The sequence below is a fragment of the Hypanus sabinus genome, chromosome 15 (genome assembly GCF_030144855.1).
Source record: "Hypanus sabinus isolate sHypSab1 chromosome 15, sHypSab1.hap1, whole genome shotgun sequence".
Taxonomy (NCBI): Eukaryota; Metazoa; Chordata; class Chondrichthyes; order Myliobatiformes; family Dasyatidae; genus Hypanus; species Hypanus sabinus.
Window position 1 is genome coordinate 15750214 of NC_082720.1, and position 25818 is coordinate 15776031.

Sequence of the window (25818 nt, forward strand, 5' to 3'; positions counted from 1 at the left end):
TTGTTGGTACCAAAATGTACCATGACTTCTGGCTGTTCACCCTCTGCTTTTAGAATGCTGTGGACCCAATCTGGGATGTCCCCAACCTTGGCACCTCGGAGGCAACATACCATCCAAGAGTCCCTTTCACGTCCTATAACTCCAGAAACCTGACTGGAGTTACATCTGCTTTAACTCTGGAATCCCCCATCACTACTGCACTTGTCTTCTCGCCACCTCTCTGCACTACAGGGACCTGGTCGCTGTGGCTTCCCCTGGTAGATCATTCCCCCCAACAGTATACTTATTATTGAGGGGAGGGGAGTACTCTGCACAGGCTGCCTATTCCCTTTCCCTTTCCTGACAGTCACCTGCCTTTGCAACTTTAGGGGCGACTACCTCTTCATTCTCCCGTATGAGCCGAAGGTCATTCAGCTGCAGCTCCAGCTCTCGTTCCTTAACACGGTGTTTCAGGAGCTGTACCTCGATCCACCTCGTGCTGATGTAGTTACCAGGGAGACTGGAGGCCTCAGAGTTCCCACATTTCACATGAACATACCAATAACCCTGGATTCACTCTCACTGTACAAATTACATACTAATAGACAAAGAATGAAAGAAACCTCTGCCTTTTCTTAGAGCCTCCACCTCTCTCCTAAACCTGTTTAGCCAAAGCCTGACCACTGTAACAATGTCCACTCGCACGATAGCTGCTCCAGTTACCTTTCTTTATTTGCTTTTGCCAAATGCCTATTAGATCCTTTTGATTGAAGGTTCCCAAATAGTCCCAACAGGCCTCGAGCTCTTTTAAAATGATGCAGCACCTCTCCAACAAATGAGTACTCATAATGATTGAAGCCCGTCAAATTCAGAGGAAAAGTCAAAATAGTCTTATAGATCTTTTGACTGGGGTAGATTCTTAAACAAAGTTGTCTGCAGGGGGCGCTGTGAGCAGTAATTGATACCAAAGGTTGGCATTAGATTGCCATTTTCATTTCAGCAAACTGCGGACACCCTGACAACAGTGATTTGCTTCTTCTGCTAGGAAGGACTTTACAGGACCTGCACACTGATTCATTAAAAAAAACAAATTGTGCAGATGCTGGAAATCTTGAGTAACATGCACAAAATGCTGAAAGAACTTAGCTAGTCAGGCGGTATCAATAGAGGAAAGTAATTGTCGATGTTTTGGGCCAGGACCCTTCATCGAGACTGGAAAGGAAGGGTTCAGAAGCAAGATTATGAAGTCGAGGGGAAGGGGAAGGAATACAAGGTGAAAAGTGAGAGGTGAGACCAGCTGAGGGGAAATGTGGATGGGGGGGGTGGGGAAGGAGTGAAGCTAGGAATTAATAAGTGGAGGTACTAAGGGGCTGAAGAAGGAATCTAATAGGAGAGGAGAGTAAATCTTGGAAGCAAGGGCACCATCATGAGGTGATGGAAAATGAAAAGGGATGAGAAAATACCAGAAGTTAGAGAAATTGATGTTCATGCCATTCGGTTGAAAGCTACCTAGATGGAATACGAGGCAGGTACTTCCCCCCCCCCCCCCCCCCAACCTGATTGTGACCTCATGGTGGAGGAATGGGACATGGGATACCTCAACTGGAAATCTGTTGGGGTCATTATTGTATCTGGTATCTGGTGCTCCCAGCGCAGCCTCCTCTACAATGGCGAGACTGTGAGGGACCAATTCATCGAGTATGTTTGCTTCATCTGCCGCAAAAGGCAAGATTGCCTGGTGGCCACTCACTTCAATTCTGCTTCCCATTCCCACATGTCCTGATGAAAGGTCTTAGCTCAAAGCTTTGACTGCTTACTCCCCTCCATAGATGCTGGCTGACTTGCTGAATTCCTGCACATCATTTAACAAGTGGACAGGGAACAAAAGGCAGTACTGTTCACTACTGCCACAGGTTTATTGTAGAGAAAAAAAAATTACTGTTGGTAAAATTTTTGAAAATAACTGGACATTGAATTCAGCTTCAATATAGGCACAGCCAAGTTGACAGAGCCCTAGCCAGCCAGTGGTGTAGCGGCATTAGCACCAGACTTCGAGGCGAATGGTCCCAGGTTCGAAACCGGCCGGCTCCTTGCACACTTTCTACCCTTTGGGTTGGGCATCCAACTCAATGCTCAGGAAACAGCAAGTTTGTCACCGGATGCACTACAAGGTGCAAAGAGGAACAACAACAATCAGAGCTCCTTCTACATGCCACAGATATAAGAAGGGCTCCAGCTTTGTGGCAATAGTCAGTCATAGAAAAGTATAGCACAGAAACAGGCCTTCTGGCCCATCTGGTATATTCTCAACCATTTAAACTGCCTACTTCAATCGATTGCTAATGTGAAGTTAGATGACCAGCTGGTTTTGAATTTTGGTATGATGTATCAATCAAGAACCATGTTAATTTTTTTTTATATAAAGACAAAAACAGTCATAGACACAAAACGTTGCTTCTCTTGCCACAGATGCTGCCTGACCATTTCAGATTTCAGATTTCCAATGTCTGGGGATTTTTAAAAGATTTACCAGATAGCAGTTTACCCTCCAAAAAAAATCACTACAGCAATATTGTTTGGGCAGAAACCCACTGCAGGACTGAGAAGGAAGGGAGAAGGCATCAGAATAAAAGGTGGAGGGAGGGGAAGGAGCCCAGCTGGAAGGTGATCGATGAAGCCAAGTGGATAGGAAGATCAAGAGTTGGAGAAGAGTGGGATAGGAGTGGAGAATAGGAGAAAGGGAAGGAGGAGAAACCAGGGGGAATGATAGGCAAGTGAGAACTGGTAAAAGGTCACTGTGGGGAATGGGGGCAGGGGTCCCAGAGTAGTTATGAAGCACTGCATGTGAAACTGTTTATCACTTTCAAATCTATTTTGTGTGCATCAAAAGTTTGAAAAGATGCTGCTTCTGATTCCATATAACCATTGAAAGTGGAGGAAAATATGGATTTTCAATAGCATGGCATTTAAAATAAACTTGTTAAAAGTGATTAAGAAATTATCGTCCTTTAAAATCGCAGAAGTTGCTGATCTTCAAAAAAAAAATCAAACAGCATTTTCGTAGGAGACAATAAGGCACGAATACACCGTCAACTGTTGTACAAGTCACCTGTCAGTTTTTAAACTGAGTAAAAGCAGGACTTCAGCAACCTTTACAAACCAATGTACTTAATATGAACAATACAGGTGTAATGAGAACCACAGCATCTATATCTGATGTCAAGTCCATAAATAAATATTATCTTGAGAATAGAAAATCATACTCAGAATTTAAAGTGAGGTAAAGAGCTTCAGAGTAAGATGGCACTAAGGAATTATTAAATACTTAATTTACTCATGTATAACTTATACATTAGACTCAAAAGCCAAGTTCACAGTCAACAGATAAACCCGACTATACGAAGGCACATTAGTACAACCCAAATGGTATCCAATGTTCACTTTTATCTCAAATTCATGAAGCAAAATCATTCAGAATATTGCCACAATAGTTCTAGTTTGAAGAGTTCAAGTTGGAAGCATTCCTGACACCGCTCATCCCAGCTTTTCAATGATGCCATTGACAGAGTTCAAAAGTCCTAGGAAGTAACCATCTTGCTCCCCTTCTCTCCGCTCTTCAGCGGCCAGCTTCTCATACTCTGATTGGAGCATGACCAGTAAGGCATTCAGGTCCTGAAAAGCCTGGTACTCATTCCTGCAGGCAGCCATCATAAGACTCATGGTCGTTAACACCTTCTCTCTTGTGTCATGTTCAGTGGATGTCAGGAGCTTTGGAACCAGTGCACACCAGCCGTGTTCCAGCATGAGTTGCAGCAAGTTAATCTCCTTATATTGTCGATATTTCTCCTTCTGCTGTGCAGTACTGTCTCTCTCCTCTTGGACGAGCTTCTGTGAATACCAAAAAGCGCTCAGTAATATAATTTCCAGCAAATATCCAAATTCCTTAATTTACTGCTTTATTTTACCGAATCTCATTTTAATACGGATGCCCGAAATTTATCTAATAGAGAAAACAAACACGAAGCAGAAGACTGCATATAAATTACGACCTCCAGCAGTAACCAGCTACTGTTGGTGTATTAGTTTTACTTTAGAACCACTGGCTAAACATCTGCCCAGCATCTACAATCCTGCTATTCATAGTTATGATACCATAACTTACAGAGAAGCAAAAAATAAAGATTGTGTGAAAACAATGACCACAATAAAGATGGCATGCTAACTCTAGACAGCAAGGTGCGAATGCAATATTTGTAAAGGTAATTTATTCAGGACTACATTCTCACCTTCTCCAAGACCAAGTCATATAGCAGAGTCATCATTCGAACATGCAAGGACTCCGTTCCCCTTGCCTGAAAAAGTTGCCGCAGTACTTGAAGGCCGCCAAGTTTTAGAAACTGTTGTTGTGCAAAGGGAAAGTGTCGTAATAATGATGCCAATGCAAAGAGAGCCTGAAAAATAAAAGTGAAGAATTGGGATATGTCCAATAACACAACACTTAACATTACAATATGCTCACTTCCCATTTCTCAAAAATTAGTCTACAAGTTCAATTATCATTCAACCTTACACAAATACCCATGAATACAGCCAAATGAAACTGTTCCCCTGAGACCAAGGTGCAAGACTCCATACCAATAGTCATACACAGCACACATTGTTCCTGAGTGACATCCTGTAAATTGATGGTGCACAGGTGTTATCAGCAAGAACAAGCAGTTCTCAGTCATCCAAAGAACACATGCATGCATGCAGTCGGCTTGTCTGTCCATTAATCGAACACTTGGGGGGGGGGGGGGGGTAAGTTTCTTACCTGCTATGCCTCTAGAAGTGTACAAAACTATCAAGTCTTGCCCCAGCCAATCCAGCTTCTACTCATATCTAAAAGCACTCCAACCCAAGGGCATTGTGCTGAAGCTTCTCTGCTTCTTTTACAATGCAATCCCATTCCTCCAGGGGTGCGACATCAGAAATCCACGCAACATTCCAGCTGGCACCCAAGCAATGTTTTGTAAAGTTGCACAAAAAACTTCTTGTTCCTTTACTCTGCGCCTTGGCTACTAGAGGCAAGTATCTAATCTGACTTCTTCACCAGTTTATCTACATGTGCTGCCACCTATAGCAATCATTGAATTATTACATTAAGATCTGTTTGTTTCTCAATGTTCCTGAGGCCTTATAAATCGTGATACAGGTGATCCTGAGAGACAGCTGATCAGGTAACAGAAATTCTCTTTCAGAATATGCAATTCACTACCCAGATTTGAAACAGAAATAAAATTAATTCTCATACAGCTTACGTGCTGTTAATAAGCATTTTATTTTTCATCTTGCGTTTGTTGACGCATGTTGAGGTGATGCAGCTTCTTGTCATGAAACAAAGATACAATAAGGATGGTTGCTAGGAATCCAATTCTGGCTCCCCATACGTGGGTGCCACGTATGCCGTACTCTTCCCCTCCCCAAAGGATTTAACAGGATTCAATTGCATCTGCCCAATTTCCCAGCCGATGAATCTCATTCTGAAGCCTGACTACCCTTTCTGTAACACCAGTGTTTTGTCTCATCTGTAATTTGACTAACTGCATCTCCTACATTCACGTCAAGTCGTTAATGCAAGAAGCAGAGTCACTGTGATACACAGTTGGTCACAAGCTTCTAATCACAGTAGAAACCTTCAACCATCACCCTATTACTGAGCTAATTTTGGATCTACTTTGTCTTGGATCATTTGTTTTTTTTCCCCCCAGATCATTCTTCTATTTGGGATGCTGTTTATAGTACAACTGAAGTCAATGTAAACCACTGCCCTCAAACACTTAACTGGTCAGACAGGAACTTCACGTGATCAGACTGATCAGATCAATCCCTGCCTTTCCTAATGCTGTCCCTCAGGAATGTTTCCAATAATTTCTCAGCTACTGACACAGTGAAGTAAACTAGGACCGCAGCCTTGTCTTTAGGTTTGGAGACTTGCGTGTCTCAGTGACCCGGAGACCTATGTAGGCTAGGGTCAGGCCTTTATGCTTTGGCTCTTGGTAGGGTCACCCAAGCCAAACAGGTCAAAGGGTAGAGGCCAGACTAAGATTGGCCCACTGGTCCTCCAGGTTCAGAGGTTCAACTCAGGGCTAACAACCCCGACTGCTTAAAAAATTGTTACGGAAACAGCAACGAAGAATCCTACATTTGAGTGTGAGGGCATTCCTGTCTTCACCCGGGACTTGCATGACTGCCAGTAGTGAAAACTGAGAGGAAGCTGCTGTCATGATGAAGGAAGCCCTGAACGCTGCCAGAGATGGAGGACCTTCATTGCTGCCCTAAACCCCTGTGGTGTAATGGGCAGTAAGTAATGACATCAGGTCAACATTCTGCTCATGATTACCCAGTTAATCCCCGCTGTCCTTCTTCAGCAAGGGTTAGGGTTAAATTTAGCATCCTCCAGACACCTGGCATCTTCGCTGTGGCTAATAAAGTATCATCATCAGGGCCCCAGATATCTCCTCCCTTGAAGAGGGCACGTGGGCTACTCCTGGGCTTGTTATTAATGTGGATTCAGCAAAATTATGTCAGAACTAATGAATTAAATTAGTCTACATAAAAGTAGGCAGATATTTCCTCAAAGTTGATTCATCTAGTAACCCTTCTAGAGTACTAATGCAGTGAAATATTTAACAACACTCAGTTGATGAGCACGTCACTGGCAAATGGAGGAAAAGACAGGTAAAAATTGGCATTTAAAAAAAAATCAGGCAGAAGCTAGAGGTGCATCAAGCAAATGCTACAGAGTGAGGTTCCGATCGTCCAATATTGGTGGGTGTGGGGTGGTGGTGGGGGGGGGGGGTGACAATAGCCTCCTCTCTCTTCTTGTGTGCACAGGAGGATGAATAGCCAATCGTCTCCTTCAATAAATTGTCCATCAAAATAACCATTATCCACACACTGTAAAACTGAGCTATCAAGCAGTCATGCCGTTTCAGAGCCAATGCAACATTTAAAGGTATTGTTTGAGTGTCAACACTCCCAGAACACACAGTTCCATTTTTAAGTTGAAAATCCCCCAAAAAACTTAATATAATAAGCGCACCTGCACAATAGTGTAACGAAAGGCATTAAGAGCACTCAGAATGGCAAGAACAATTACGAAAAGTGGAGAGAGAAAACTAGTTTTGCCACACCTAGTAACGAATGTATGTCAGCCTTCTGAATTTAATATTAAAGGAGCTCACTCATACATAGCAATGTCCATCAGTCGGGTGTTTGTAACCTGGAGACAGCTTGTATGCACAACATGAGAAGCAATTACATTTTATTAGGAATTACAGATAAAAGATGCAAAGTCAAAAGGCCTAAATAAATGTGTTTTCTAAATACATAGCTTAAAAAAAAAATCAGTTTCATGACTTAAAATCTGAGTGTGTTACCTTTACTAGTATTTGTCTTTGAACTAGTTACCAAAATAAGGCAATATTTCATTACAAATATCTTGATATCTGGGCAATCAGCAAAACACCAGATACTGAAAATCTGAAATAAAAGCAGAAAATCCTGGAAAAATGCAGGTCAGAAAGATAGTGAAAGAGAAACATTACGTATTTCAGGATGCTGATGCTGCTTCACCAGGTTATTCACTCTAGCATTTTCTGCTTTTAAACCTGCTACTGTGGTTCCGGAATTTGCTTCTCCCACTGGTTCTCAGAAAGTTCTACTTTTCATCCATACCTTCTTTTTCACGGGCACAGGATTGTCAGTAGCCAACAGTACTAATAATTTCTGCAAACTCCCAGCTTCCATTGCTTCAATCTGAACTTTTGGATTTCTAGGGAATAAAGTGATTGTTTAATTTGCAGCAGTATTTCATGTTTTTCCAGAATATTATCTTAGAACTTTACAAACAAGTTATAATCATACACTATAAATCAACATTTCTCAATGTGGGCAATGTCACCTGATGGGAGGCAGTGGGCATTTCTAAGGGGGTGATAAAGGGGCAGTGGTGGTGGGGGGAAGGGGGAGAGGGAGATCAGAAGAGGTGCTCAGTAACAAGGGGAACCTAAGACATTACACGCTTAATTTAAGAAATGAATCAAATAAGCATTTGATCCTCAAGTGCCTCCTAGTTGATTACAGCAGTCACGTCTCTTGCTAACCCACCATTCTACTTTGAAGCATATTATAGTTGTTAAAAGCAATGTGACACTTCTGTATTTGGCATATCCTGAGAAATCTGGACAGAAGAAAAAGTGTTATTTTTGGGCATTACTGCCACTCACTATTGTAGTACAGCGTTATCTGGTACGATTTCTATACACTAATCACACAGTGACGCAATTCCTGTGAATCAAGATATGGTGCTCAATGGAGTAAAGTTCAGAATTTGCTCTTTTGAATGGACTTGACCACATTTCTCTAGCCCACAGCCTGAGACATAACTGCCCCACTTCATGTACCTTTGGGCAAAGAGCCAGGATTTGCCTGAGCTTTTATGTTCATTGATCACAGCAGTTGAGGTTGGATTTAAACAACAGGCAGTCGACCGTGGTTATTAATCCAGAGCAAAAATGGCAGAAGCAGGCCAAACAAAAAAGTGTGGACAGTATAATGTAAAGTATCTGAAATATGGATTTATACCAGCACCAAGCAACTAACAGCAGCCAGTGCATCTATTGTGTGAACAGTTTTTTTCAAATGAGGCAACAAAACCATCCAGATTCCACATTTGAAAAGAATACACTCCTAGAAAGCAAACAAGAACTTGGCTTATTTTTAGTCACTTTGGGAAAACTTTCAGAAACAGAGAAAAAAAAATTCAAAACATGTTTGTCAGCACTTAACAAATGTGATGGTTTGCATGCTTCATACAATATTTCACTGCTTATTGCTAAATCTGGAAAGCCCCATACAACTGGAGAAGAACCGATTCTGCCAGCAGTAAAGGAGGTTCTCAGTACAGTTTTGCACAAGTCACTGAAGCAAATAATTAAAGGGATTCCGCTCAGACCCAATGCTGTTCAAAGCTGAGTGGATAAAATGTTTGAGAATGTGGAAGGCACATTGCGCAATATACTTATGAAAACAGAATTTGCTCTGCAGTTGGATGAGTCAACGTTGCCAGGTAACAAGCCTTTGCTTCTTGTAATGTTACCTTCATAAAAGATGAAACTATGATTAAGAGTTGTTATTTGCAAGGGGACTAGAAACAAATACAATGTAGTCGTCAATATTTCAGGTTGTCGGCGATTTTTCAAAGGAGAAATATTCTGCTCTCCAGCTTTCTTGCTTGTGCAACAGATGGGGCATGATCAAGGGCAGGACACCAGCATGAGGCTATCACTTTCTTGAAAAAAGCTGTACCTCTAATGTATTCACTGTGTACTTGACAGACACCATCTTATCACAAAAAACTTAAGTGATTGGCTGCACAAGACATTACACACTGTTATCACAGCAGTAAATAAAGTCAAGTCCGATGCTCTTAATTCTCAACTATTTTGAGAGTTTTGCATTGACAATGCTTGCCTTTGCACACAGAGGTCAGATGGCTCTCAAAAGGAAACTGCCTGAGACGCTTTTTGAAACTATAAAATTCTTTGAAGACTTGAATGGTTCATTCAGTAAATAACTCAAGAATATTAGGCATGACATTACTTATTTGACCGAAGTATTTGCTAAGTTTAATGAAATCAGTTTTCAATTACAAGGGAATGATGCGAATCTTATCAAAGTTATATCAGTTGTCTCCACATTTCTGTCCAAGTTAACCCTAGTTAAGTGAAACACTGGCTATCACGACCATTTCCAGTTTCCAAGCCTCTCTGAGTTGGAAGAGGAAGGAAAAATACCAGACGATGATCCTCAAGTATACAGTCCCCACTTGGGTGAGCTGCACAAAGGCAAGTCAGAGAGATTTTAGGATTTTCCCTCAATCCAAATTCCAGATTGGATAATAAATCTATTCCTGTTTAATTGAAATGAGGAATTAAAATGAAGAATGGAGGAAGAACTTATTTCACCACAAAATAATTGAGAAGCTGAGGTTCAAAAAAATGTCATTTCTGGTTGCAGAAAGAAATCTCAATGTATCCAGCACTGTAGAAAAAAAAATCAAGATGTTCTTTATTGCCTTACAACATATGTAGTAGTACGCAGTTTCAGTGCAGTTACTCAACTTCTTTTAAAACAACAGATTGTCAATTACTGAACGTGGGGATCTGAGATTCCTTCTGAGCGACATGAAGTTCAAACTAATATAGAGAAGCTGATATCACTGCACCAAGCTCATCGATCTCATTGAAAGCAATGAAGTAGTGAATAGTTGGGCTACTAATATATGCTCTAAAATTATTGATGAAAATTGTTTTTACTGTAAGTAAGAAATAATTTTTGCTGTTACTTGTCACTGCTTTGAATTTTCAGTTCTTACTTTCTTTCACTGTGCATCATAAATCAAAATTCTTTGTCAGTTTTAAGTAATGGCTAGAAAGGTGGGGAGCGCTGGCTATGAGGTCTGGTAGCCAAGCGGGCGGTAACCCAAAAAAGTTTGGGAACTACTGCTGTAAACCAACAGCAGGGTTATCAAAAAAAACCCCACACCTGTCAAATCACTTCTCAGAAAAATCTAGGATCAAAGAATTCAAAGTAAAAGTTTCATTTACATTACATGACTAATTTCCATGATGGTGTTGTCACAAAATGGTTAGCAACCAGGTCTGGAGTACAGTCTCTTCTAAATATAGGGTAATGAAATAGTTACAGAAAGATTCTACAAACAGAAAGAATAGCAGCTTGAAAGCTCCACTCATATCGAAGACAAGTAGATAAATAATGGCCAGGACATTACCAAGAACTCATCTGTTCTGCTACAAATGATAATATGGGATCTTTAACTTCCACTGGTTTAATATTCCATCCAAAAGATTACATTACTAACAGGTTCTTTGTACTGATTAAGTCCTTGATTATCTACTCAGAGCTCCGGAGAGGCACTTGATCCCACTTGGTGACTCAGGACAATGCACTGCCACAAGTTCCCATTTAAGAACAAACCCAGATGACTATTAATATCGTGGGGCACCTTAATCAAGAACAATTACTAACATCCACTTTGCCAACGTATCTCATGACATCAGGTGAGACAATTGATCATAAGAATAGGATTGGAATAATCTTGAGGAGGCTTTTAAAAAAAGTACTTGTTCTCTCCTGCTAGAATATATTAAATGTTGCCAATATATTGTCAGCCTTGGCAATGAGTTAAATGTCTAAATAATATTGGGTTAATTCTCTCTTAAAGAGGACGAATTTAATGTTTTGCAATGCCACTTAATTGTGGAGTCCAGTAAGGACTCTACCTGAGAACTGAGATTTAAGATTTTGTGCTTTTTATTCCTGCTATTTTCTATACATCAATCTAGTCGGAGTCTCTTCTTGTAAATGATTTAATTCCAATTCACCCCAATTCCTTGACTATTTTTTTTACTTCATTAGTCCTCAAATCATTGATTTGGGAGATGCACTATATTCACAGTAAGTCCTCAATGCTCCATTGAATTTCAAAAATTAGCTGAGAAATGGAAAGAAGCATAAAACTGCCAAACAAAAGATAGCTTGATAAACACCTTCTTGGTCAGTACTGTTAAACTGTGTTTAACTCCATTAATCATAGATTAGAATTCAGTGATCACAAAGTAATGAATTCCCTTTTACCAGCTCGAGGAAAATCAAACCAGTTATTACCCTGACAACATGGATCCCAAGACAAAGGCAGCATGTTCCCGAATTGGCATCTCAGTGGCATTTAAGGCGTTGATCACAATTTGCAACCCACCAGTGGATACCAGGTGATTGGCATTATCCACCTAGGAACAAGGATACAGAAATTATGCATTACCACCAATTCACAGCAAGTACCTGGCTCACTTAACAAAAATCTGCCTGTACCTGATGGACATAATATTCCAGGTCATAAAGAGCTCCAACTTTCTCCTCCAGTGTTGCAATGGTGTTATTAAATTTGCTGATAAGTTTATTGATTATTTCCATATCAGTCTCCATCATTACATTCATTGCTTCAAGGTCTTTCATCAACTCTTTCATTGGGCGGAAGGTCTTCCTCACCTTCTCCTTGTAATCCTGGATGAAAACAAAAGACCAATTTAATCTTTCTGCAGTCCTGAGTTCTGGAATTCTCTCTCTAAACCATCATAAACCTCCACACACGTGTCCTAAGGTTACTGCTAACTTAGTTTAGATTTCTGTCAAAATTTCTATTATACACTTTATGACTTTGCATTCCTAGCCTCACAAGTACAATACATGATTCTGATATCTACACTGCAAATTATTGGCAGAGAAGGGATTTTGATTTATTACATCTCTTCCATCGAGGAAAGAAAATCTGTCCTTTTGCAGAGATACTTCCATCAGTCACCATAACTATGTTCAGTTTTTAAGTACAGTTCTGTTTAATTGCAAATCAAGTCTGTTAAACCTGCGGGGACAGCCCAACCAAGACACCACAGATCATTTTATAAGCACATTGTCAATAGGCTCAATGACTTCTGAAAAAGAGGTCAGGCAAGCCAACATGGTTAAACCTTAAATTATATTATCCTGTGCATCAGAGGAGACTTCTGAAGAGAGCACTTGTCGATATTTTCTATTTTTACCATCCATCATTTGCGTGCCACATCCCCTGCAATAGAGTCAACCGAAAACAAATCAAAGTACTGGATGATACGACAGCAGTGTTTAGGGATGGTACTGGAAAACTCAAACATATCAAGAGTAAGAATCTATTAAATGAAAATGCCACACTCAAGTTTTACAAAGCCTGCTGGTTCTTTGAAATATCCCTGATAAAACAGGCAGTGAGCTAGATCAAATGAAAGCTGAAGAAATTCTTTCGAAGTTTGAGTGGAGCATATGGGCAAATACCAGTGGTCCCAGTAGCCAAGAAGAAAGAATGGGTCTGTCAAGATCTGTGGTGATTTTAATGTCACCATCAACCCAGTACTGATAGCAGATCAATACCCTCTGCCCAGGATAGAGGAGGTCTTTGCAAACCTTTCTGGAGGGAAACACTTCAGCAAAGTGGACTTAGCTGAGGCCTACCTCCAGGTAGAAATGGAAGAAGAGTCCAAAGTGTTTCTCACTATAAACACTCAAGGGGCTACAACACAATAGACTTGTATTTACAGGCACTCGGGAGTTACCTGGATGACATCACTGTCACTGGTCAGGATGACAAGGAACATCTCCAAAATCCCAAGACCATGCTAAAAAGATTGTGGGCTCAGAGCACGACACGAGTGTGAATTCTTTAAACCATCACTTACTGAGGTCACATCATTTCCACACACAAGGATTACACAAGTGTGCTGAGAAAATTCAAGCAGTGATGGATATCCTGGCCAAAGGACATGTCACAGTTGCAGTCTGTTTTAAGATTGGGTCAGCTACTGTGGGTTTCCTGCCAAACATGGTTATTCATAACCAGAGATCGGAAAGAAATGGTAACGGACAAAGCAAATGTGGAGGCTTTCAAAAAGGTAAAGGAAGTCGTGACTGTAGTCACACGTTATGATCCGCATCGTCCAGTGAAGCTTACCCATGACGCCTTGTCTTCTGGTATAGGTGAGGTCATGTCACATGTTGTAAGTGATGGAAGTGAACGCCCTATAGCCTTTGCATCACATTCTTTTAATGCCATAGACTAAAGTTACACACAGATTGACAAACAGGCCGAGTCTAGCTTGAAGTACAAAACATTTCAACCAGTACTTGTACAGCAGAGTGTTTAGATTCGTTACTAATTATCAACCACTAGTGCCCATTTTCAATCCACAGAAGGGTGTTTCAATAACAACAGCAGTACGAATGCAGAGATGGGCTCTGTTTCTTGGAGGACACAATTACAAGATCAAATTCAAGAGGATAACTATTCATGGAAATGCTGACAGATTGTCCTGCACCACGGGAAAAGGAAATAATGGAAGCATTCACAAAAGAGGACACTGTTCCAGACATATTCCCCTAATGCAATCAAAAGTCTCCTGATCATGGCAGAGATGATACAAAGGAAAACCAGAAAGACTCCATACTATCTCAGGTCTGCATGGTAACCCAAAATATCTGTGCAGCAGAAATCTCGGTTCCCCCATTTTTACCAGTGCCTGGATGAACTTGCCCTTGATGAAGGTTGCCTTATGGGTTATGGGGGAAGATTGAGAGTTGTACTATCCAAGCTGCAAACTAAAGTGTTGGAGAAGTCATAGCACACGCTGTCATCTAGGTGTGGTCAAAATGAAAATATTGGCTTGAAGCTCTGTCTGGTGGCCTGGGATGGATCAGAGGACCGCGCAGTTTCCCATGCACTGTTCAGGATGCCAGTGCATCCAGAAGATGCCAAGAGCAGCACCTCTCCATCTCAAGGAAAGGCTTGCATTGCCGAGGCAAAGTATTCATCTAGATTTTGCTGGACCACTTAAGGGCACAGATTTCTAGGTAGTAGTGGATGCAGCTACAAAGTGGCCAGAGGTGTTCCCAACTACCTCCGCTACAGCTGTGCACTGTGTTGACATGTGGAGAAGCCTCTTCTCAAGGACGGGTGTTCCAGAGCCTTTAGTAAGGGACACTCCAGAACCCAAGGTTGATTCACGGCCACAAGTCTCACCTGCCAAGCACTTCCTTGACTGGGAAGCAGGAAAGACAGGAGTGAGAAAGCATTCACAGCAATTTAAACTTCCGGCCTGAATGAAATAATTTTAAATTTACTATGCTGTGGACATCTATATAGTAGTTGTATTATACAGTATACTGTGTTTACATATGTATACAAGTTGAGATGCATTCTGTATTGAGTTGGAGTTTATAGCTAGACAAGGAGAGTTTTGTGTAATTAATACTTTAGTATTATCTGAATAATATTGTAAATACATTGTTAGATTAAGCATTCTTTGGTGTTTAAATTATATTGTGGGTTACATTTAAAAGTATGTAAATAGGGTACATCATTATGCCACATCCTATGCACACAGCTTGCTTAAAGTAAAAGTGAAAACTAAGACCTGTTCTCCTGGGTCCCATCTTTTCCTTGCAATTAGTTTTGTGTTTTGGAGTTACAAACATCTCACATTTATACAAGCTCTTTAATGCCCTTTGTCCAATAACCCTACATATCTCCCTTCAGTGAAAAAAAATGACAAATACAGAAGTACAAATAGGGTTAATAATACTTCCAGCAAGACTTGTGAATGAAGTAGTAGTACGTGGAAGGAAACGCGATCTCACGGCTGCCATTTAATTCAGCATTTAAATACAAATCGTGTTTCATTAAAAAGTAATTAACATTTTACAATTTTCCTCCTCAACAGACTAAGTGCCTTCAAACTAACTACAGGTCATGGGGCGGGGCTGTGGAAGATAAGTAGTAGACTGGAAGTGCAATGGAAGTTGGATGATGAAATATTGCTCAGCACCCTGCTCTCCGATACTCCAGGACAATGAATTTCATGTTATTGGAAGGCTAATTCACAATATCACATCACTCATGAATTCCAGAGATTTGATATCCGTTTGTAGGAGCAAAAATAAAATGATTACAACAGAACTGTTACGCATGAGATCACAGTTATTCTTGCAACATGAAAAATTACACAAGTTTCACTGTCAAGACAAATTATTTCCAGCAAGTTCTGCAAGCAGCAGAATTTCTTCGAAATTCAGGGCAATTCCTTTTGTAAACACATCATTACCTCCTCAATCTCTATGTTGCCTTCTTGTTTCATTAACTTCAGGGCCCTTTTCAGTTCCTTGGCTGTGAAAGATTTGGAATTTGTATTCACCATTCCCTGCCTAAAAGGGATGAAGTAAAGCAGTGACCAGGAGTCCTAATGAAGTCATCTTAAAAAACCAAAGAAACAGTCACATTCAATTCCAGTAATTAATCTGTGCTTAAGTATAGAACTTAAGAACAGTGGCATTTTCTGGATGTTCAGCTGAATTCACATAAAGTTCTCTATTATGTTGGCCTGGGCCTTGTGTTTAATTAACCATAAAGATCCCCCTGTCCTCACATTGTCCAGCCTAAAGTTAACAAGTTCTAACAAACAAGAAAAAAAAATAACATCTTTAAATGCTTTGCAACAAGCACATTTAAAGAGTTAAAATCCATAAATCTTTCGGCAAATTTACTGCAGAGCAAGATAACTTTCTATGTAAAATAATCATTGGAACCTCGTACTGACACAAGTCTGGTGGGAAATGAGCTCAAGTTGAGCTAGAGTCAGGAATCAAAAGATTGAGTGCTCAGTCTTGATTTAGGTAAACTAATAAAATTGCCACTTGTTCAGTGAGGAAATAGCTGTCAAGCAATAATTTTTACTGAGAAAGGTGGTTGTCACACACAGAGACCCACATACACAGACAGGATTAGATGAAGAGCAAACACGAGGAAATCTGCAGATGCTGGAAATTCAAACACACACAAAATGCTGGTGGAACACAGCAGGCCAGGCAGCATCTATAAGGAGAAGCACTGTCGACGTTTCGGGCCAAGACCCTTCGCCAGATGTAGAGCAATTGCTGACATATGCACAAGACACCTATGTTACAGGGCCCCTCAGATCTAGAGTTAAAGGATGGGTCTGACATTGTCAAGGAAGAGTTATCATGGTAACCAAAAGCTCATTCGTTTTTTTTCTTCTTATCGTTCTAGAAATTTGTTTTAGGGGTGGGGTATTGGGTCTCAATCACAGATGCCCAATGTTTAGAGAGATTGACTCCAAGCTCTTGCCAGAGGTCAGTGACATATATAACCCTTGCTTCCAGCCAATGAAAAAAGAGGATTGGAAGAGCTTTAAAGTCACCAATGGTTCCAACACACACCTCATCCCTAAACATCTTCCAGCAGAAGATTATCTCAACACCCCATCCACCAGCTAGATTGACAGGGCACAACTGCAAGTCAGCATCAGGTTTCAATCTTATATTTGAGGCGATATCTAACACAGAAGGCTACCTGGTTCCTTGTTTCCAATACTTGAGACCACCATTTTCACTGTCATCATCTGGGATCTTTGCTTCATTTTCCCCAGTCTCCAAGTTTAACCGAACATGTAGACCTGCGGGAATCGCTTGACCTGCAGAGACAAGAAAAGGACAAACATTGATGTCAAATAACTGGAGAAGGTGAGTGAACAGGATTTACTCGCTGAATTACTGTCATTTCCTTGACTTGATAAAAGAGGCGGAGCAAGCAACTTGCAAATTGTGAGATTTGTTCACTCAATGTCAATAAGACATCGTAGACATCAGCAGAGGGAAACTAGAGTTTCATGAGGGATCAAAAGAGGGTAAGTAGCTTTAAATTCCTGGATGTCACTATCTCAGAAGATTTGTCCTGGATCCATCATAAATATTGTTGTAAAGAAAGTATGACAGTGCCCCCACTTACCATCAGGTTCTTGAACAAAAGGGGATAACTACATTCATTTAAGGACTCTGTTATATTGTTATATGTTATTTTATTCTTTCATGCTCATTATTTATTGCTAATGATCTATATTTGCATTTGCAGTTTACAGTTACTGATCTATATATTTGCCAAGTAAGCCTGCAGGAAGAGACTCTCAGGGTTGTATGTGGTGACATGTATGTACTCTGATTATACACTTCATTTTGAATTTTGATGGAAACTAACACCACTGCTCCTGACAAACCAGTGTGTCATTCAGAGACACCAATTAGCTGTTACCTGGTTTAATTGTTTAATTGCCTCCTGACAGACGAGGGTGTCTCTCAGAGATACCGAATAACTGTTACCTGGTTTAATTATTTGCCATTCACTAGTTGGGTAAAAGACCTCCATGTCTTCAGGGTCCAGATCATCCTCCACTTTTCCATCCTCTACATTTCCAGCGTTCTCTTCTGTCTGTTCCAGAACCGTGAGAGCAGACACTTTCTAGAAACACATGGATAGAATAAATATCAAAATCATTTAAAGAACTCTTTAATCTTCCAAGAATTTTATCAAACTTATTGACCATTATTAAGTTATCTCAACTAAACCCAGCAACTGCCACTGGATTTCGGAGTTTACAGAAGCATTTTCAAAAGATTCGAAGTACATTTATTATCGAAGTACGTATGCAGTATACAAACCTGAGAATCATTTTCTCCACAGCCATGCAACAAAGAAAATCGTCAACCACCTCGTGAAAATAAAATCAAATTGTGCAAATGGCAACAAGAACACACTCTTGCATTCAATGGATAAGTGGACTTGTGGATTGGGTAGTTACATATGTACACTTGCCTTACACTGACTCTGACGCACCCTCAGCCTACTGTCTCAATTCAACAGCTCCCTGCAAAGTGACTAAAGATATTGCACCTCCATAGAGGACGATCCAGCACCTTCATTGTAGAGAGCAAGTTACGCAAACAAATGGGCAAGTATATTTTAGAATACGATGGGGACATATTATTCAGCAGCCTTTCTTCAAGTCATCAAACTAACTAGAATAAGTGTTAATAAATTCTACTTGTAAATCATAGCTTCAAAATTTTATAGAAGTGCATTTAAAAAAGACTTAGCTTTAAATTGCATCTCCAAAGCAACATCGTCTGCAATTCAACTGAATAAACAGCTTGAGAAAAGCTGAAAAAAATTCCATTTGTCTTTTTTTGTGTTGAGTTGTTTTTTCATGGCTCTATATCGTAGACATAGAGTCATAGTCATATAGCATGGAAAAAGGGCCCTTCAGCCCAAATGGGTGCCCAATCCAAGCTTGCCCCAGTGGTGCATGTCAACCAAGATGCACTTGGCCTACAACCTTCAAAGCCTTTCCACTCCATGTACCCGTCCAAATGTCTCTGAAAATTATTATTGTATCCGCCTCCAGCCGCTGCTTCCATTGTGCTAAAAAAGTAATTGCCTCTCAAATTCATCATAGATCTTTCCCCTCTCACCTTAAACTAATGCCCATTAGTTCATGATTCCCCAACTCTGGGATTAAGACTGAGTATAGTCAAGATGGTGCTAGTCAACAATGATTTCTTGGGCAATATCTTCCAGATGGCCAATCTCTTCAATTATTTCACTTCTTCTGCATCTCCTGCTTGTTCTTTTTGTCTTGATTGCATTTTGGAAACTGTTGGAGGCTGCAAAGTGCAGTTTGGAATTCGATCAAATTATCTACTGCTGTGCTGTCTCCAGAGAGGACTGAGGGCACAAGCTGCTTCGTGCAGAAGACCAGAGTTAGGGCGCAGGGTCATGAACGACTCCATTTCAAGGCACTGGGGAAGACTGAAGCATTGAGGTGAATGTGGAGGTGGTCAGCAGTCACTCTCAACGGAGCCAATGGCGATTGGTAGCCGGGTTGGTGGAGTTCGGACAATAGACAATAGGTACAGAAGTAGACCATTCGGCCCTACGAGCCTCCACCGCCATTTTGAGATCATGGCTGATCATCTACTATCAATACCTGGTTCCTGCCTTGTCCCCATATCCCTTGATTCCCCTATCCATAAGATACCTATCTAGCTCCTTCATTGAAAGCATCCAGAGAATTGGCCTCCACTGCCTTCTGAGGCAGTGCATTCCAGACCCCCACAACTCTCTGGGAGAAGAAGTTTTTCCTTAATTCTGTCCTAAATGACCTACCCTTTATTCTCAAACCATGCCCTCTAGTACTGGACTCTCCCAGTATCTGGAACATATCCAGACATCCCAGGAATTAACCTCGTGAATCTACTCTGCACTTCCTCTACAGCCAGGATGTCCTTCCTTAACCCTGGAGATCAAAACTGTACGCAATACTCCAGGTGTGGCCTCACCAGGGCTCTGTACAAATGCAAGAGGATTTCCTTGCTCTTGTACTCAATTCCCTTTGTAATAAAGGCCAACATTCCATTAGCCTTCTTCACTGCCTGCTGCACTTGCTCATTCACCTTCAGTGACTGATGAACAAGGACTCCTAGATCTCTTTGTATTTCTCCCTTACCTAACTCTACACCGTTCAGATAACAATCTGCCTTCCTGTTCTTACTCCCAAAGTGGATAACCTCACACTTATTCACATTAAATGTCATCTGCCATGTATCTGCCCACTCACCCAGCCTATCCAAGTCACCCTGAATTCTCCTAACATCCTCATCACATGTCACACTGCCACCCAGCTTAGTATCATCAGCAAACTTGTTGATGTTATTCTCAATGCCTTCATCTAATTTGTTGACCCAGCATGGCAGTCACTCTCCACGGAGCCAATGGCGATTGGTAGCTGGGTTGGTGGAGTTCGGACCCAGCATGGCAGTCACTCTCCACGGAAGGACTGGGTTCGTGCAGTCACTCTCCATGACGCTGACGAGAGGATGTTTTTGAAATTGAGATTTATGTGATTACTGGACCGCAGTTCATATTGGTTTCCTTCAGCTTTTTGTTTTCCTTCTTGTTGGGCAATGTATTACTTTTTGTGTGAGTGAGGGGTTGGGATTATGGCGTCTGACGTTGTTGTTGCTGTTTTTCTGTGTGAGTGACTCGTTAGTATTTGTGAGGAAGAGAGAGGGGTTGGGGGTTTGATGCTATTGTGGCTTTTTTTGTGAGGGAAGGGGTTGGAGGTTTGGGGTTTGATGTTCCAACTGCATTTTCTATGTGGGTGATCTGATAGTTTTTTGTGCGGGGAGGGGAGGTTTGGGGTGTGGTAGTTTTGTTTCTTTTTAGTGGGGGGGGGGGTTGACATCTTTTTTATCCCCACAACTTCCATGGGTTTTCTGTATTTGGAGAAAACAAATACCAGAATCGTATTGTACAGGTACACTTTGACAATAAAGTAAACCCCTGAACTCTGTTCCTTAGGGTGTTAGAGACTGAGGTGATCATTTGAAGTCCCAGCCTGTCTAACTTCTCCCTCTAATGCAGACACAACATCCCACACAAGAGCACTTTGTACATGTTCAAAGCCCTGATTTGTGAAGGCCATCATGCCAAAAGCCTTCCTCACAGCTTGACTCCACTTTCAGTGAACTATTTACTTCTACTCCAAGGCCTCTCTGTTCTAATTTCACAGGACCCTGTTGTTCTATATGAATGTCCAACCTGAATTCCACTTTCTAAAATGCAAATGCTCACACTTATTCAAAGTACTGTAAACTCTATTTGCCATTCCTTGGCCCACTTACTCAGCTGATCAAGATCCCCCTGTAATTTCTATTTTGATAACCTGCTTCATTGTCCAGTATCCCACTTATTTTAGTGTCATCTGCTAACTTACTAACTACACCTTTTATATTCTTATCCAGTTTGTGGATATCTGAAATCCCACCCTGCAAAAACTCATTTCAGGGAGGTAGGACCCCCACCCACACCCCCCGGTCAACTTTCAAGGGTGTATGTAATACTTTGTTTAGTGATTTTGTCTAATTTGTAAACCCAGATGGGTATATGCAGAAAATGTGACATTAAAATATGTACTTATATTATCATGGAGTCATTTTTTTTGTTCTATTACAACTTTAAGCAAGTCTAGAGGGAGTTTGGCCTCATCACATAGGACATCAATACAGTAGCTCCTTAGCAGCTAGCCAGCTAGTTTAAATAATGTTAGCGATGCTAATCAACGTTTGACACCTGTTAAACTCACCTCAACATGTCTTTTACAGCCATTTAACCCACCATGGGCAATAGAAAAGTCACTGTTGCAAACAGTGCAGCGAGCAACACTGTCATTTTGAGGTCGACTGTAAAGCCCGCCCACAGAGAAAACTGATAGGTCTACTTAGCACCAAGACAGACAAATCAGGATGCTTCCTCTCACTCTTGCTCTCCCTCTCAAAAAATAAATGAATTTCCAGGGTATTGTGTATAATTTGCAGGCATCAGGGAGCCGCTATCAATTTGCGGGAGACTCCTGGAACTGCCGGGAGAGGTGAGATGTCTGGGATATAGAGGGCAAACAACAATGAGCCCGGTCTTACCCGAAGCACATGCTAGTCATGGGCTTCTACCCGAGAAACGGGCTTCTACTATCACTCTGCTCATGTCTACTGTGTATGTAATAATTCCAGTCGTCTCTGGATTCCACATGATCCAACCCTCCAGAGCAGCCTACCATATAAAATCTTATCAAGAAGGCCTTACTGAAGTGCATATAAACCATGCCTACTGCCCTACACTCACTAACTGTCTTGGTCACATCATCAAAATAAACTCAATCAAGTTCATAAGACAATCTCCCATGCAGAAAACCAAGCTATCTCTAATTCCCTTTCTTTCTAGGTGTATTTAAACCTTATCCCTTAACAGAATCCTCTCCGACAACTTATCCACCACAGCTATGAGATTTACTACAATACAATTCAGAATTTTTTTTCCCTTTGCTGTACTTTTTAAAATGAAGGTGGAACATTTGCTACACTCCATGCTGTTCTTGGATATACTCGGTCAGGCCCTGGAGATTTGTCTCCCTTCAAACCTTTTGAGACTTCCAGCACTTCCTCTATTGTGACGCAAATTTTCACCAAGACCTCTCCATTTACTTTTTCTAGTTCTGAAGTCTTTGTCTTCCTTCGTGGTAAAAACAGAAGAGAAATATTCATTAAGAACCTTAAGTCACTTCTACACAACTGTGCTCTGTTGGGTCTTTAAGGGGATCTGTTCTCCCTCTAGATGCTCTTTTTTTAATTAAATATACGTAAAGTATCATTGGATTCTTCTTCATCTTTTCTGCCAGTTATCTAACGCCTGCTTTTTGCTCTCCAGTTTTCCTTCTTGGGTGCGATTCTTCACTCCTTACACTCCCTCAGGGGTTCACTTGATTCCAGCTGTCTGGACATAATCCATACTTACTTCTCTTTGGACAGAGCCTCAATATCCCTTGTCATTCAGGGTTACCAGCCTTGCCTTTCTGTTACAAATTTTAAATCGGTCAGCTGCATTGATGCAGATTCCATGTCTGTCCTGTAAGTACAATCCAATTTATGTGTGCCAATAATCTATACTATACTCAGATACTTGACATACAAAAGCACTTCATACAAACTCAAGCTTCCAGAGTTTTAACAAGTTTATGGTTTGCTCCCACAAAGTATCCCCTTCCGCAAAAGCTCGCTCATTTACTCACCGGCTGTTGGCTAATCTCACTCCAAATGGAAGAGAAGCATTGTGTAGAAATCAGCAGCAACACCAGGTTCAAATTGAAAAGTTCCATTGTCAGAATTCCCACAAGCTATAATACAAATACTGTGGTATAATGCTGTGAAAATGTAGATATAGAACACAGAAGCAGTCTTTATTTTCTTGAGATTTAGAAGTTTCAATTTGTTCCCAAATATTCTAACAAATTTCTACACATGTACCATGGAAACTCTCCTACTGGTTGCTCGTGATCTGGTATGGTGATCAAATGAGTAGGTACGTAAAAAGCTGCCCCGAGGAGCTGACTTTACCCAGTACATTACAGGCACAATCCTCCCTACCATCAGTAGAATTAACAGAAGGCAACATCACCATCATCCAAGACACGCCATCCTCTTGCAGCTGCCATCATGCAGGAGGCACAGGAGCCCAAAGTCTCACACCACCAGGTCACGAACAGCTACTTCCCCTCAAATGTTCAGTTGTTGAAACAATCAGCAACACTCCAATAACTATTTTTTGCAACTCCAAGACCATTTTGCAGCCTTCAGGGAGACCTGAGGACTAAGTACATATTCTTGAAAATGTTATCTTTTCTTTATGTGATAGCAAGAGGATACCAACACATACCCCGTCAAATCAACGTCGCATTTTAGCTGCTAAATCACACTTTCTGACCTGCTACTTCATGACAGTGCTGCTCACGATCTGTCTTGAAACTACAGAACTAGAAATCTATGATTTCCATGATAGAGTTCAAAGCAAATTATTTTTTTCTGTTGGATGGCCAATATTTATCCCTCAAAAAATCAAAACATTATATAATCACAGTATTTATTGCATTGATTATGGGCTCTTCCTGTACAAAAATGGCCACACTGTACACAACATCGCAAGCTGTTGCACTTCAGTTTAACACTACAAAGCTCTGGATTGCTCTGGACTTGTGAAGCCCCCACATAACAAGTGGGAGTTAGGTTCTCAGCAGCGTTTACCACACACCACGATAAAAGAATCATGTAGGTCCCACTGCCAAACTCAAAAGCCTCTGATACACTTTCCTTGAAACAGGCAGGCCTACATCACCGAAGTGTTAAAGGCCATTTAATTACCCAGTTACACACTTGTTGGAGAACGCCTAAACACAGCCTCTCTCACGTTCACTTCTTATACCACAGATACACAGAGAATGAATCTTCGCCTCATCTTGACAGTGCAGAAACCGTTTAAAGTGCCTGCTCTCAACGACCTGCACCGGGACCAGAGCCCTCCGTGTCCCTATTACTCAACAACATTATGTTTCTTGTAACAGTCTGCAACCTCTTTAAAATCCTCCAAAGAATCTCTGCTCCTAACCCAACTTGCCCCTCTCCACAGCCAACGTTTACCCCATACTCACCCTCTAGAAAAAAAACTCAGCACCTATTCCTCTTCCAGCCCTCCCCTGACACCTCATTCATCAGCAACCTGGACCTCTACGTCCACTACTCGTGCAACATACCCTCCCTCCCTCGCTCGCTCGGCAATCTCTATCACCAATCACTCCCAGCTTAAAACTTCTTCCACAGCAACCTCAACGCTTACACCCTTCTCCAGCCTAACTTACCCTTGCACAGGCGACCACTTCACTCCTCCCCCAACGCCCGCCGTCCTCCCGAGCAGGAAAGCCTTGCCTTCCTCTCGTGCAACCACGTCGCCCGATACACTGCGCCGCTGAGCCAATCGGAGCGCTCGCCGCTCGTGACGCAATCATTTAAAGATACAGTCACCAAAACGGACGCGGGACACGGCGACCGTGCGGATCCCGGGGACCGCTGCTCTCTCTCAGCGGCTGCTTCAAATCGATCCGTTCCCAGTACGAGTGGGTAGAGAAAGAGCACGGGGGCAGAACACTTAGAAATCCCCCAGAATAACACTGTTAAAGACCGGCTGGGTTGCCTCTGAATTGATAGCATGAATATTGTTTTCACTTTCGCTAAAAACAAATCCTCCACTCTGGCCTCGTACCTCTTCTCACCTGCCTGCCACTCCCACTGCTCCTTCCCTTTCTTTCTCCAATTTCCTCTCCAATCAAATTCCTCCTTCTCCAGCACTTTACCTTTCCTACCCACCTGGCTTCACCTATCACCTTCTAGCTATCCTCCTTCCCCTGCCCCACCTTTTTATCCTGGCATTACCCTCTCCCCCCACTTCCTTTCCAGTGCTGAGGAAATGTCTCAGCCCGAAACGTCTGCTGTTTATTCATATCCATAGATGCTGACTAACCTGCTGAGTTCTTCCTGCATTTTCTGTGTGTTGTTTTGGATTAACAGCATCTGCAGACTTTCTCTGTTTACAGTATTAAAGAGATAACCCTCTAATAATCGGAATTAATCCAAATAAAAACATAAATTTGTAATGTGTCTTTTGCAAGAGTTACAGAATTCCTACACACCTGCTTTGCATCTGGGAATGCAAAGTAGTGACTGACAGCATCCAGAAAGTGTAAACATGAGGAAATCTGCAGATGCTGGAAATTCAAACAACACACACAAAATGCTGGTGGAACACAGCGGGCCAGGCAGCATCTTTAGGGAGAAGCACTGTCGACGTTTCGGGCCGAGACCCTTCGTCAGGACTAACTGAAAGGAAAGATAGTAAGAGATTTGAAAGTAGTGGGGGGAGGGGGAAATGCAAAATGATAGGAGAAGACCGGAGGGGGTGGG

At 41.5% G+C, this 25818-nt stretch overlaps 1 protein-coding gene and 1 long non-coding RNA gene across 3 annotated transcripts in view; one reads left to right on the forward strand and one right to left on the reverse strand.

The window, feature by feature from the left end:
• Positions 1-15580, forward strand: part of LOC132405318 (uncharacterized) — a 28940-nt gene extending 13360 nt beyond the window's left edge. Inside the window, exons 3-4 of the long non-coding RNA XR_009515813.1 lie at positions 10947-11105; positions 15351-15580. This is a non-coding gene — a long non-coding RNA (uncharacterized LOC132405318). The remainder of the gene's footprint in view (positions 1-10946; positions 11106-15350) is intronic.
• sil1 (SIL1 nucleotide exchange factor) lies at positions 3074-25100 on the reverse strand. 2 transcript variants are annotated; one of them, XM_059990024.1, is made up of 10 exons: positions 24720-25100; positions 23100-23204; positions 17800-17938; positions 16997-17117; positions 15732-15831; positions 11917-12108; positions 11713-11834; positions 7699-7795; positions 4266-4430; positions 3074-3867 (listed from the first exon to the last, which is right to left on the reverse strand). In XM_059990024.1, the coding sequence occupies exons 1-10, from the start codon at positions 24864-24866 to the stop codon at positions 3514-3516; spliced, it is 1542 nt and encodes a 513-aa protein (XP_059846007.1). In that variant the 5' UTR covers positions 24867-25100; the 3' UTR covers positions 3074-3513. The 2 variants fall into 2 exon arrangements, with proteins under 2 accessions (XP_059846007.1, XP_059846008.1); XM_059990025.1 differs by having other exon boundaries at positions 23100-23231; positions 24720-24816.
• Positions 25101-25818: the final 718 nt, after the last annotated feature.